Here is a 13,011-nt window from a genome sequence, read left to right on the forward strand (position 1 = left end):
CACCGAACTACCTATGCCGCTGTCTCTGTTTCCAGGCTCGGCCACCAGACATAGCTTCTGGCCAGCATCTTCATTTTTGAGACTCCAGGGTGCCCATGGGGCTTGTTTAGCACAGTGGGCTATATAGCTGGCAATGCCAGCAGCACGCGTTCAATTCGTGTACCGGCCTCCCCAAACAGGCACCAGAATGTGGCGACTAGGGGCTTGTAACAATAAGCGATTATTATTATTATGATGATGATGTAGTTTAGCCAGTATGGCTCGACGGCCTTGACTTGGAACTATTACTCGAATCCCCCATAGCAGGATCCTGTCTTCCACAGTGATCTGCTCTCTTCTGTTCCAGTAAGGGTGGAATTCCGCCTGGACTGGTCTTTCCATCTGCCCAGTTAGCACCATGTGTTTTATTTTTGATAAAACTGGATCCCTTTGGGTCCATAAACGAATGTTTTGTGCGGCAACTGGAAGGATGTCCAGGAAATGTAACGTCATTACAGTTTCCTCTATTTTGGGTACTAATGATTGGGCAGCCTGCTTAGTACTTCGGTGTTTGCCACCCGGGTTCCTGGCTGATGCTCCAGTTGATACTGGTACGCCACCAGTAGTAGGATCCAGCGTTGGATCCAGGCCGAAGCTATTGGTGGTATTGCTTTGTCTTCTTTCAACAAACCCAGCAATGGCTTGTGGTCTGTAATTATAGTGAATTTCCACCCGTACAAGTACTGGTGAAATTTCTTTACCACGAAGATTACAGCCAGTTCTTCCTTTTTGATTTGGGCGTACATAGAACATACAGTGCAGAAGGAGGCCATTTGGCCCATCCAGTCTGCACCGACTCACTTAAGCCCTCACTTCCACACTATCCCCAGAACTCAATAACCCCTCCTCACCTGTTTCGACACGAAGGGCAATTTATCATGGCCAATCCACCTAACCTGCACGTCTTTGGACTGTGGGAGGCAATCGGAGCACCCAGAGGAAACCTACGCAGACACAGGAAGAACGTGCAGACTCCGCACAGACAGTGTGCGGGGAATCAAACCTGGGACCTGGCGCTGTGAAGCCACTGTGCTAACCACTGTGCTACCATACTGCCCAAACTTCGCAATAGCAGTACTTTCATTCTGCTGCTGCCAGCGTCCTGGAAGAAAACACTATTGGTTGTTCCTGTCCGTTTTGCCCTCTTGTGTGCCAAAACTGCACCAACGCCAAATGGAGACTCGTTGCACGTGTGCACCAACTCTTTCCTGGGGTCGTAGTGTGCCAAAACGTTCTCGGAGGAAAGCTGTTCGTTTATCTTCTTGAAAGCCCTGTCTTGGTGGGGGGGACCACTCCCAGGCTTGCCCCTTTTTTAGTAATTGGTGTAGGGGGTCCAAGATGGATGGTCTGTTCTGTATGAACTTTCCATAATATGTCACCAGTCCGAAAAAAAGACCTTTACTCCTGGATTGTGGTTGGGGCCGGGGCATCTTTAATTGCCCTAACCCGATCCTCCAAAGGCTGTAGCCCTGATTTGTCAACCTTGTACCCCAGATAGGTTACTTGAGGCGCTAGGAAAACCACGGGCGGTATTCTCCGCTCCCGATAAAAATCGGGATGTCCATCGTGAAATCGGCCGAGGTTCACGACGGCCTCGGGGCCCGCTCCCCGCACCTAATTACCCCCACCCGGGGGGCTAGGAGCGGGCCTCCGTCTTTCCCGCCCGCGACCTTGTCGCGCTAGAAATGACGCGCAAAATGGCACATTTGTGAGGTCTTCCACGCATGCACGGGTTGCCGGTTCCAACCCACGCATGCGTGGATGACTTCATCGCGCAGACGGCGCGAACCGCGCATGTGCGGTGGCCGTCTTTTTCCTCAGCCGCCCGGCAAGACGTGGCGGCTTGATCTTGCCGGGCGGCGGAGGGGAAAGAGTGTGTCTGTTTTGGACGCTGGCCCGACTATCAGTGGGCACCGATCGCGGGCCTGTCCCCTCCCGAGCACACTCGTGGTGCTCCAGTGCCAATCGGGCCCATAGATGCCCCAAACGGGCATCAGGCACCCGTTTCACAAATGCAGCAACCAAACGGGCGTGAAGGGCCGGCCGCTCGGCCCATCGGGCTCGGAGAATCGGCGTTCGCCGTGAAAAACGGCGAGCGGCGATTTTTCCGAGCGGGGGGGCAAGAATCACTGGGAGCGCCAGGGGGGCGTAAAAAATGTCGGGAGGCCCTCCCGCAATCCTCCCACGCCGCGTGGGGAGCGGAGAATTCCGCCCCACATATCTCCCTCTTTAGGCCACGCCTGCTGCTAAAAACCTCTTAAAGACTTCCTCCAGGTTTTGCACGTGTTCTGCCTTTGTCATCCAGGTAAATGCCGACTTGTGGTAGCCCTTGTAATATATTCTCCATTGTCCTCTGGAATATCGCACAAGCTGACGATACCCCGAATGGTAATCTTGTATACTGAAAATGGCCCTTCAGGGTGCTTATCATTGAGAATTTTTGGGACTCTTCGTCCAGCTTCAGCTGTAGATATGTGTGGCTCATATCAAGCTTTGAGAATAGGAGCCCTCCAGCCAGCTTTGCATACAAATCCTCAATCCGGAAATTGGGTATTTGTCCAGTTATAAGTAGCGATTAATCGTTTGTTTGAAATCTCCAGAAAGGCGGACCGAGCAATCCGGCTTAAAGATAGGCACCACGGGTGCCGCCCACTCTGCAAACTGGACCGGTTTTATTATTCCCTCACACTCTAATTGTTTTATTTCCATATCGACTTTCTACCTTAATGCGAAGGGTACTGGTCGGGCCTTGTAGAATTTTGGGACTGCCTCTGGATCTACATGCAATGTCGCCTTTGCTCTCTTCATTGTTCCGAGCCCTTCTCAGAAAACCTCTTGGTATTTGCACAGGAGTTCGCTCAGGCGGCCATTTTCCAGCTGGAAAATGTTTACCCAATCCAGCTGGATCTCTCTTAGCCAGTTTCATCCCAATAAGCTTGGCCCCACACCTTTCACTACCATTAAAGGCAGCCTAACCAGTTGCTTTCCATAAGCCACAGTTACATGTATTGTGCCCAACACTCTCCGTGGTTCCCCCGTGTCTGTCCTCCGTTTTGCCGAGGTCCTGGTTAGGAATAATGGTTGGAGTCCAGTGCAAATTTTATTGAATACTGTATCCCCTATCACTGATTCTGCTCCTCCAGTGTCGACTTGCATCAGTGTGGGACGTCCATTCAATCTTATGGATAATTTAATGGGTTTTGATTTCACCATCGTTACACAATTTAGTAGGTGGGCCTTCTGGGGTATGCATTCTCCTGGACCCCGGCCTACGTGACCTTCTCCAAGATGATGGTTTTGGGCTTCTATTTCTCCTTTCTGGCTCCGATCTCTACAATACTTTGCCGGGAAAAAGCCTGCAGGAGCTGCCGTCTGTCTGGACCTAATTTTCCCTTGCTTGGGAGGGCTCCTGCGAATGGGCCTGGTTAACTTAGTATCTGCATCATTCCTGAGGGTGGCTATGCAGTTGCCTATCCCCCAGCGGTAGTCCCTTAACTGAGTTTCACTGGTATGGGTGTCTACCTCCATCGGAGTACCCTGTAACACATGCCCTCCACTTGCCGCTTTTTCTGAAGGACAAAGTCAGCTGCAATGCTTGTTTGCAATCCAGCTCGGCCTCTGCTAATAGACATTTCTGTATTGCTAAATTATTTATTCCACATACCAAACAGTCTCGGAACATCTCATTTAGCGTCAGGCCAAATTCACAAGCCTGTGCTAATCGTCTTAATCTTGTTAAAAAGTTTGCAACTGACTCCCCAGTGTCTCAGAATGCGGAGTAAAACCGGTACCTTCGCAGGGTCAGAGGTGGCTTAGGGCCATAGTACTCTTTTACTATGTCCATCAATTCCTGGAAAGTTTTCGTGTCTGGTGCCTCCGGAAAAGTGAGACTGCGCATAATGGCAAAGACAGCTGGCCCACATGCGGTGAGCAGAATGACCCGTTGCTTTTCATCCAGAATTATATAGTTTGCTCTAAGGAAGTACTTCATCCGCTCTACATATTGGGCCCAGTCTTCCACTGCAGGGTACCTTCAATATGCGGCAGCTGCTGACGTGCAGGTTTCTTCGGTTCGTTCCATTTACCATGTCGCCACTGTGATAAGTCCACAGAGGCAGAAGTCCCGTCACCAGAATTCCTTTTATTTACAAACACAACAGCTGAACAACCATGACCATTCAGTCTGCTGTCCACACCAGGAGTGCAGAGGATCTGACACTCCCTGTTATATACACAGAAAGGGATCCCTGATTGGGCCACTAATCAGGGAACTCGTATTCTGTTGGCCAATCTCAAAGGTCTGGCCTAAGTCATTACACCGCCGATACTCATACCTGTTGTAGCCAGCATGTCTGCTAGTTGCTACAGTATTTCCACTGTTCAGACAGACTAACCTCTGTATTAACACAAATCCAAATTCTAATAATCAGTCTTGGGCAAATTCTAACGCATCCTCCTCCCACCCGACCTGAGCCCACACCCTCGGGTTCCTTCCCCACGTTTGTTAAATGCTCTGAATTGCTTTTTGCGCAGATTATCATCTCAAAAACAAAAGAATCTGTTGAAGAGAAATACAACATAATTAAGGAGCTCTTGGAGAATGACAAGAGAGCAACATTGAGTCTGATCGAAGCAGAAAGCTTGGCTATGGAGACCATTATCACAGGAGAACAAGTGGACAAGGAGGCTTATAGTGATGCCATTACTTCCATGATGGAAAGAGTCAATGAGATGAACATGAATCAAGAGTCTCAGAGTATACAGACGCTACAGGTGAATATTTATTTTGGTCAGGATATAATTATTAACTTTAAGTGCAAATCCTGACGATAAGCAAAAATGTCTTTCAGACCTAGTCACCACTTTCAATCATTATACATAGACAATATGGCACAGAAAATGGTTGTTGTTATCATGGGGTGAGGCATATTGCCGCTGGAAATCACGTTCCATTGCAGCGACTCTTGATTGCCCAAGCGGATACGACATGGTATTAGGTACAAAGTAAAGCTCCATTGACACTGTCCCATCAAACACTCTCAGGACAAGAATAGCATGGGGTTTGATACAGAGTAAAGCTCCCTCTACACTGTCCCCATCAAACACTCCCAGGACAGGTACAGCACGGGGTTTGATACAGAGTAAAGCTCCCTCTACACTGTCCCTATCAAACACTCCCAGGACAGGTACAGCACGGGGTTAGATACAGAGTAAAGCTCCCTCTACACTGTCCCCATCAAACACTCCCAGGACAGGTACAGCACGGGGTTAGATTCAGAGTAAAGCTCCCTCGACACTGTCCCCATCAAACACTTCCAGGACAGGTACAGCACGGGGTTAGTTACAGAGTAACGCTCCCTCTACACTGTCCCCATCAAACACCCCCAGGACAGGTACAGCACGGGTTTAGATACAGAGTAAAGCTCCCTCTACACTGTCCCCATCAAACACTCCCAGGACAGGTACAGCACTGGGTTAGATACAGAGTAAAGCTCCCACTACACTATCCCCATCAAACACTCCCAGGACAGGTACAGCACGGGGTTAGATACAGAGTAAAGCTCCCTCTACACTGTCCCCATCAAACACTCCCAGGACAGGTACAGCACGGGGTTAGATACAGAGTAAAGCTCCTTCTACACTGTCCCCATAAAACACTCCCAGGAAAGGTACAACACAGGGTGAGATACAGAGTAATGCTCCCTCTACACTTTCCCATCAAACACTCCCACAGGTACAGTACGGGATTAGATACAGAATAAAGCTCCCTCTACACTGTCCCATCAAACACTCCCACAGGTACAGTACGGGATTAGATACAGAGTAAAGCTCCCTCGACACTGTCCCCATCAAACACTCCCAGGACAGGTACAGCACGGGGTTAGATACAGAGTAAAGCTCCATCTACACTGTCCCCATCAAACACTCCCAGGACAGGTACAGCATGGGGTTAGATACAGAGTAAAGCTTCCTCTACACTGTCCCCATCAAACACTCCCAGGACAGGTACAGCACAGGGTTAGATACAGAGTAAAGCTCCCTCTACACTGTCCCCATCAAACACTCCCAGGACAGGTATAGCACGGGGTTAGATACAGAATAAAGCTCCCTCTACACTGTCCCCATTAAACACTCCCAGGAGAGGTACAGCCTGGGGTTAGATACAGAGTAAAGCTCCCTCTACACTGTCCCCATCAAACAATCCCAGGACAGGTACAGCATGGGGTTAGATACAGAGTAAAGCTCCCTCGACACTGTCCCCGTCAAATACTCCCAGGACAGGTACAGCATGGGATTAGATACAGAGTAAAGCTCCCTCTACACTGTCCCCATCAAACACTCCCAGGAAAGGTACAACACAGTGTTAGATACAGAGCAAAGCTCCCTCTACACTGTCCCCATCAATCAGTCCCCGGACAGGTACAGCACGGGGTTAGATACAGGGTAAAGCTCCCTCTACACTGTCCCATCAAACACTCCCACAGGTACAGCACGGGGTTAGATACAGAGTAAAGCTCCCTCTAAACTGTCCCCATCAAACACTCCCAGGAAAGGTACAACACAGGGTTAGATACAGAGTAAAGCTCCCTCTACACTGTCCCCATCAAACACTCCCACAGGTACGGCACGGGGTTAGATACCGAGTAAAGCTCCCTCGACACTGTCCCCATCAAACACTCCCAGGACAGGTACAGCACGGGGTTAGATACAGAGTAAAGCTCCCTCGACACTGTCGCCATCAAATGCTCCCAGGACAGGTACAGGACGGGGTTAGATACAGAGTTAAGCTCCCTCTACACTGTCCCCATCAAACACTCCCAGGACAGGTACAGCACGGGGTTAGATACAGAGTAAAGCTCCCACCACACTGTCCCCATCAAACAGTCCCAGGACAGGTACAGCACGGGGTTAGATACAGAGTAAAGCTCCCTCTACACTGTCCCCATCAAACACTCCCAGGACAGGTACAGCACGGGGTTAGATACAGAGTAAAGCTCCCTCTACACTGTCCCATCAAACACTCCCAGGACAGGTACGGGGTTAGATACAGAGTAAAGCTCCCTCTACACTGTCCCCATCAAACACTCCCAGGACAGGTACAGCACGGGGTTAGATACAGAGTAAAGCTCCCTCTACACTGTCCCCATCAAACACTCCCAGGACAGGTATGGGGTTAGATACATTTAGTTATTGTTTTGATTGATAAATGTAATTAATTGATCCATTTCTTTGTGTTACAGGAAATCATGAGTTGGAGGACACGGTAAGGATTACAATATTCTTTTTTTGACTTCATAAGTAACTTGAGGTTGTTTCCAGTGCAAGGGGAGCACTCTCAGCTTGCTGTTGGTGTAAAACTGGTGTTGCTGATTTGCTGCCTGCTTAATATTAATTTTAATGCATGACAAAAGATGATGGGTGCAATTTAACGGCCTCGTCACGCCCAACTTGGTGTTACGACAAGGCCGTTGAATCCAATAAGAGGCCTTTAAAGATTTGCGATGCCAGTGATGTCTCACGAGATTCAATCAAACCTCAAGATATGACTATCTAGATCTGACCCGCGACAACCGTGCCTGCGAGGCCTCGGCAGGGTACCATTTAGTACTGGTTTCCACAAACGTGGACCAGTTGTAATGGCACCTGTGGGGTGGGGGGGGGGAGGTACCCAGTCCATTAGAGACCCCCGATTGGTCGGGGACAGGGTAGGGTGGTACCCTGACACTCCACTGGCACCTTGGCACTTAGGTGGAGGATAAATATGAATGGTTCTAGGAAGGCCCAGCCAACCATACCCACATGTTCTGGGCCTGCCCCAAGCTTGTAGGTGTGGTGATATGCATCACTGTATATACACAAGGGGTTAATGTAAATACATCAAGGTTGCTGATGCCAGAGGTTAGAGTCGTAGATGTTTACAGCATGCCCAGCTTGTCCATGCCACCTAGTGTCTATCACTAAGCTAGTCCCACTTGACCCATATCCCTCTATACCCACCCTGCCCATGTAACTGGCTAACTGCTTTTTAAAGAGAGGTTAGGCTCAGGGATGCCTCACCAATAAATCCCGATGTTTTTTTATAGTGGACATTTGCTTCTGCAATGTCACATTTATACTCATAATGAAAATCAAAATCTGCCTTTGTGTTTTCTGGAGAAAAATTGTAAGCAGAATGAATTTGTCTAGATTGGGGCCTTTCACTATGTTTTTCTAAATTCACCTATATGTTTTAGAATTCCCTTTATACCAAAGAACCTTACGGGCCAATATTCTAAAACGGCGAACAGGGAACTACCTCCCTGACTCCAGTACAGGCCTCTGAGAGTGCTAATCGGGTCAAACTCTCCTTTCAAGTTATCCCCCGGTATAACTCCTACCTTCACTGAAGAATTTTACTTACTTACCCCTTAATGGCATTGATGTCCAGGGTCCTGCGTTCTTAAGGAAGTGAAGTAAGCTAATAACCACTTTTTCAGGTTAAATTATTTTATTATTAACATACTCTTTTTTATCTCATTAAATTAAAAACATTATTTACTTTTTGATGTTGTCTGGTTGGTTGGTTGGTGAGGCCTTCAGACTCTCTCTCTCTCTCTCTCTTTCACTTTCACTTTCAAGCCTCCTGGTCATCTCTCCTGGTGCAGTTTTCTCTTTTCCTCCTCTTCTGTCTTCTGTGGCTGCTTCTCTCCTGCTGTCCTTCTTGCTTCTTCGGGTGCCGCTGGTGTTCTGCTGCTGGTGTCTTTGTTCTTGCTTCTTGCCTCGTGGGGAGAAAAAGGGGAGGAGTCTGAAGTCCACGCTGGTTTCTCTGTTTCAGCTGTTCTGATCGGGACCTCTGATAAGGATCGGACTTCGGGTCTTAAAGGGGCAGTCCATCACAATTTTCCAACAACACAAAGAGATTTTTAAAAACTTTTTTCTTTTGCCTTTTTCCTGCTGCAGGTTGTAATAACCATTCTGATAGACTGAAATTGCTGCCCACAGTTTCTGTGCCCTTCAGCTGCCACCAACCTCTTGTGGGATCTTTCCCTGCACTCTCCCCGATCAGATGTTGGCAGACCTCTATGTTTCAAATGACACATTCTGTATTTTCCAGAACACCCCGTCTTGACATTTGAAACATTACTATAATTTGGTTTATTGTCCCCCCATCCAATTGTACTAACCTACATCCCTGATCATTGTCATTTGTATGCATATCATAGACCAGTGTCAATACGAGTCTTGTTTTCCATTTCTGATTGGAATGTGGTAATTGTGATATCTTTTACCCCCCACTGATCCCCTAGTCTTATTAATTTAAAATGTTCAATTGATCCTGCTTGTATTCCTAACTTCCCCATTAATGTCTAACATTGTCGTGAATCATGTAAGTCTGCCAACCCCTGGTTTACATGAGAGAACATCTTTCTGACAACGTGTATATTTTTCATTTCAGCATTTACAAAACCGCATTGAACCGTCTCTTTTTTTTTCTTCCCAAACAAATTCTCCTTATTGTTCTATACATAGTAAAATTTTTATCTTATCTTAACACCTTATACATTACCTAACCAATAGACTGTGTGTTACACTTTACATATTTTCAACTGTTAACAATTTAATATCCATATCGAAACATCGCTTCTTGGCTTTTGGAACAATCATTATTACATACTAACTAACCCTCTATTAAAACATTCACAGTTTAGAAATGCGGATCAAGTTATTTAACGACACACATACCCCCCTTCTCATATATATACAACAGTCCCTATCAATTTACATGAAAATAAAAAAAATTTTCTTATCAACGATTATAGCTCTTCAATGCAATATTGTTTTGTTGCATTGGTAACAATTTTCCCGCCGTAGTATCAAGCTACTGAAATTCTTAACCTATTATCATTGATCATATTGGGGTTCCTCGTCAGTCGCTGCTATCTGCTGCCGAGACCTTAATGATTCCACTGCGTAGTACATACCCCATGGAGACCACAGATCATCCATCAACTAATGTCCAGTTAGAGATGTCTGACCGGGGGTTTCACTGTTCAGTTATAATTTGATATTCTAATTTGCATTTAATTCCCTCAAATTTGTAGCCAATTATATCATTAGTTTCCCCCCAATCCTGTCGAACAGATTCTTCTCTGGAGTGTAGTTCTCTTCCTTCTCGCGAACTGGTTTGTTATTGGAGTGTAGTTCTCTTCCTTCTTGCGACCTGGTTTGTTATTAATTTTTTCCACCTGAAAAAGCAAATGAACAGATCAAGGGTGGAGAGGGCCCTATTCTTTAATTCGGATTATCCCAGAAGTGCCCTCTCCAGGACTTCCGGATTCCTTTTGCCATCATTTCTTTTTGAACTGGTTTATATTCCATATCCTTGATGTAGTCAAGCCTCCTTCTGTCATTGCACCCCTGAGTGAGATTCGAAGAATCTCAAACTCCTCTGATGCTCACTGGGTCGTGTGTTTCAAGCGTGACACAATTTCTTTTGCTCCAGACACCATGCTTCTCTAATTCAATTGTATGTGTACCCAGAATCTGAACAATCTTGTCTTTACATTTTACAGTCTCGCGAATGATTTTCCCCGCAGTCTTAGTTGGTAACTTCACCCAAACTTCGTCTCCTACTTGATAATTCCCAGATTCACTTGGGTCTCCTTGTCCCTGGGGGACAGAGGTTCCAAGGTTGCTATTAAGATCAAATACTATTCTTTCAATGTCTTTATCCCAGCCTTTATTATTCTGATTCTTTATGATCCAATCCTTTACTTTTCTTACAGACCTCTCAGCCATTCCATTACTCTCAGGTGCATATTTCACGGCCCAATTGATTGTTATTCCTCTGTCAGCACAAAAGTTAATAACAGTATTGTTTCTAAAGTGTGGCGCGTTGTCCATTCGGATCGATTCTGGTCTACCTCTGGAGGTCATCATTTCTGCCAATACCCTTTTGGTTGTGGCTCCATTTGCTTTGCTGGTTGCTCTAAGGTCAATTTCTCCCGTGCAGCTATCAGCTTTGACTAAAAAATACAAATTACCTTTGCTGCTTCTGGGAAAAAGTGGTCCTGCATAATCTAATGACCATTCCTGCATTGGTTTCTCAGTTTTTATGCTCCCATATGTTTTATTTCCTCTCTGTCCTCCACAGGCCATACATCTCTCACATTTTCTCCTTACTGCAGTTAAATGTTGTCTCCAATAGGCTATTTTAAGTCCCAACTTCTTCAACTCCCTTGAGACTACAACATGACCCCCATGTCCTGTGGCTTCATGTACTTGCTTAATTATCATTTGATGGTCGGCTGCTGAGTTCCCAAGAGTCCCCAAGATTATTGTCCTAAGTCTGGCTAATTCATCCACTTCCTGATTCCCCTTACACAGTTCCCCAATTCCTTTTGTGTGTGCTTTTTGATGAATTGTCTGGATCTCCATATCGGCTAAATTTTTATCTATCTCTTCCCACTGTTCTTTCTGTTCCAGTAGTTTATTTCTACCGTTCGTCCAACCGTTTAGTTTCCAAAACTCCAAATCTTTCTCCAATCCTTGCTGCACGAAAAAGCTATCGGTTACAACGGTAACTTCCTGCAGCTTTCGCTGGTGACACTCCTTTAACCCTTGCAATACTCCCTCTACCTCAGCTGTCTGAGCTGATCCAATGATTACTCCCTGTTCCTCCACTACTATGTTTCCTGAATTTTTTAAAATGAATGCCCATCTGGCTTGTTCTTCGTCCTTCTTGACTTTACTACCATCAGTATATAATACCCAAGCATTCACCAACTCCGTTTTACTAACTGGCTCATCAAGTTTCTGTCCCTTTTGAATGTTATGAACAAACATTAAGTCAGGGTTTAGAAGAATGGTTTCCCATCTTTCCCATCGAGCTGTATTCGCGCCTTGCTGGCAAATCTGTCTCTTGGTTAGCTCCTTTAACTCCAGAAACTCAGTTGTGACATAAATTTTCTTACCACCCGACAAGTTTTCTATCTCTGCTATTCTCTTTGTTATAGCTGCTAGACATTTCTCGATGTTTGAAAACTTTTGTTCAGCTCTCGACCAGTTTCCTGTCAGATGTTTGATAGGTGTCTGATTGCTAAGATTAGCAAGTACCATACCATATCCATTTTTATATATGTCTAATTTAATGCTTAAATCATCCTCTTCTTGTCTCCCAACTAATGACCCCGATATCGCAATTGCTGCCTTTAACTGATCTAACCCTCTCTGGGCCTCGCTGGTCCAAATAAAATCCCCTTTCAAGGTTTGATAAATGGCTTTAGCATAGAGACTGAAGTCCTTCACTACTGGCCTTAGATATTCCAACATTCCCATTATTTTTTGAACCCCTTTTTTCGAAACCGGCGCAGTAATTTCAGCTATCTTCTTCCTCATTTCAATACTGGCCTCTCTACCTTCCTTCGATACTGAATAACCCAAATAGTTGACTTCGCTTCTCCCAATTTGACATTTCTTTAGCCCTATTTTAAAGCCTGCTTCACCAAGTGTCTTAATGATCCTGGCCACTCTTTCCACATGTATGTCCTGATCGTCATCTCCAATTAATATATCATCGATATATACTAAGGCCAAATCATCTTGAATCAGCTCCCTGATTATTGCCTGAAAGTGATTTGGAGAATTAACATATCCCTGTGGAAGTCTACAATATACATAATGCTTAGTTCCAAAGGTGAATGCTGTTTTCTCCCTGCTGTCTGGGTCTAATGGAACACTCCAGAATCCATTCGCCAAATCTATACTAGTTAAGTAAGTTTTTCCCGCGACTTGCTCTAAGGTAGCTTGTGGATTTATTAAATATCTCTTGTCCTTCTTTGTGACTTTATTTAAAGCTTTGTAATTTGTTACCATTCTAAATGTACCATCTGGTTTTCTTACTACCTGAAGTGGACTATTTGTTGAGGCATATGTGACCCCTTGAATAATCCCCTGCTGCTCCAATTCCTTGATTATTATCTCCAGCTCGCT

At 45.8% G+C, this 13,011-nt stretch overlaps 2 protein-coding genes across 2 annotated transcripts in view; one reads left to right on the forward strand and one right to left on the reverse strand.

Moving 5' to 3' along the window:
* The window catches only part of faim2a (Fas apoptotic inhibitory molecule 2a), a 394,729-nt gene that overhangs the window by 317,831 nt on the left and 63,887 nt on the right, over positions 1-13,011 (reverse strand). The gene's annotated exons all lie outside the window — the stretch shown is intronic.
* LOC119972186 (E3 ubiquitin-protein ligase TRIM21-like) overlaps positions 1-13,011 on the forward strand; it is a 72,300-nt gene that overhangs the window by 46,468 nt on the left and 12,821 nt on the right. The window contains exons 3-4 of the mRNA XM_038808518.1: positions 4,573-4,812; positions 7,281-7,303. Of these exons, the coding sequence (XP_038664446.1) occupies positions 4,573-4,812; positions 7,281-7,303 (263 nt within the window). The remainder of the gene's footprint in view (positions 1-4,572; positions 4,813-7,280; positions 7,304-13,011) is intronic.

This window comes from Scyliorhinus canicula, chromosome 10, assembly GCF_902713615.1.
Source record: "Scyliorhinus canicula chromosome 10, sScyCan1.1, whole genome shotgun sequence".
In the NCBI taxonomy this organism is placed as follows: domain Eukaryota; kingdom Metazoa; phylum Chordata; class Chondrichthyes; order Carcharhiniformes; family Scyliorhinidae; genus Scyliorhinus; species Scyliorhinus canicula.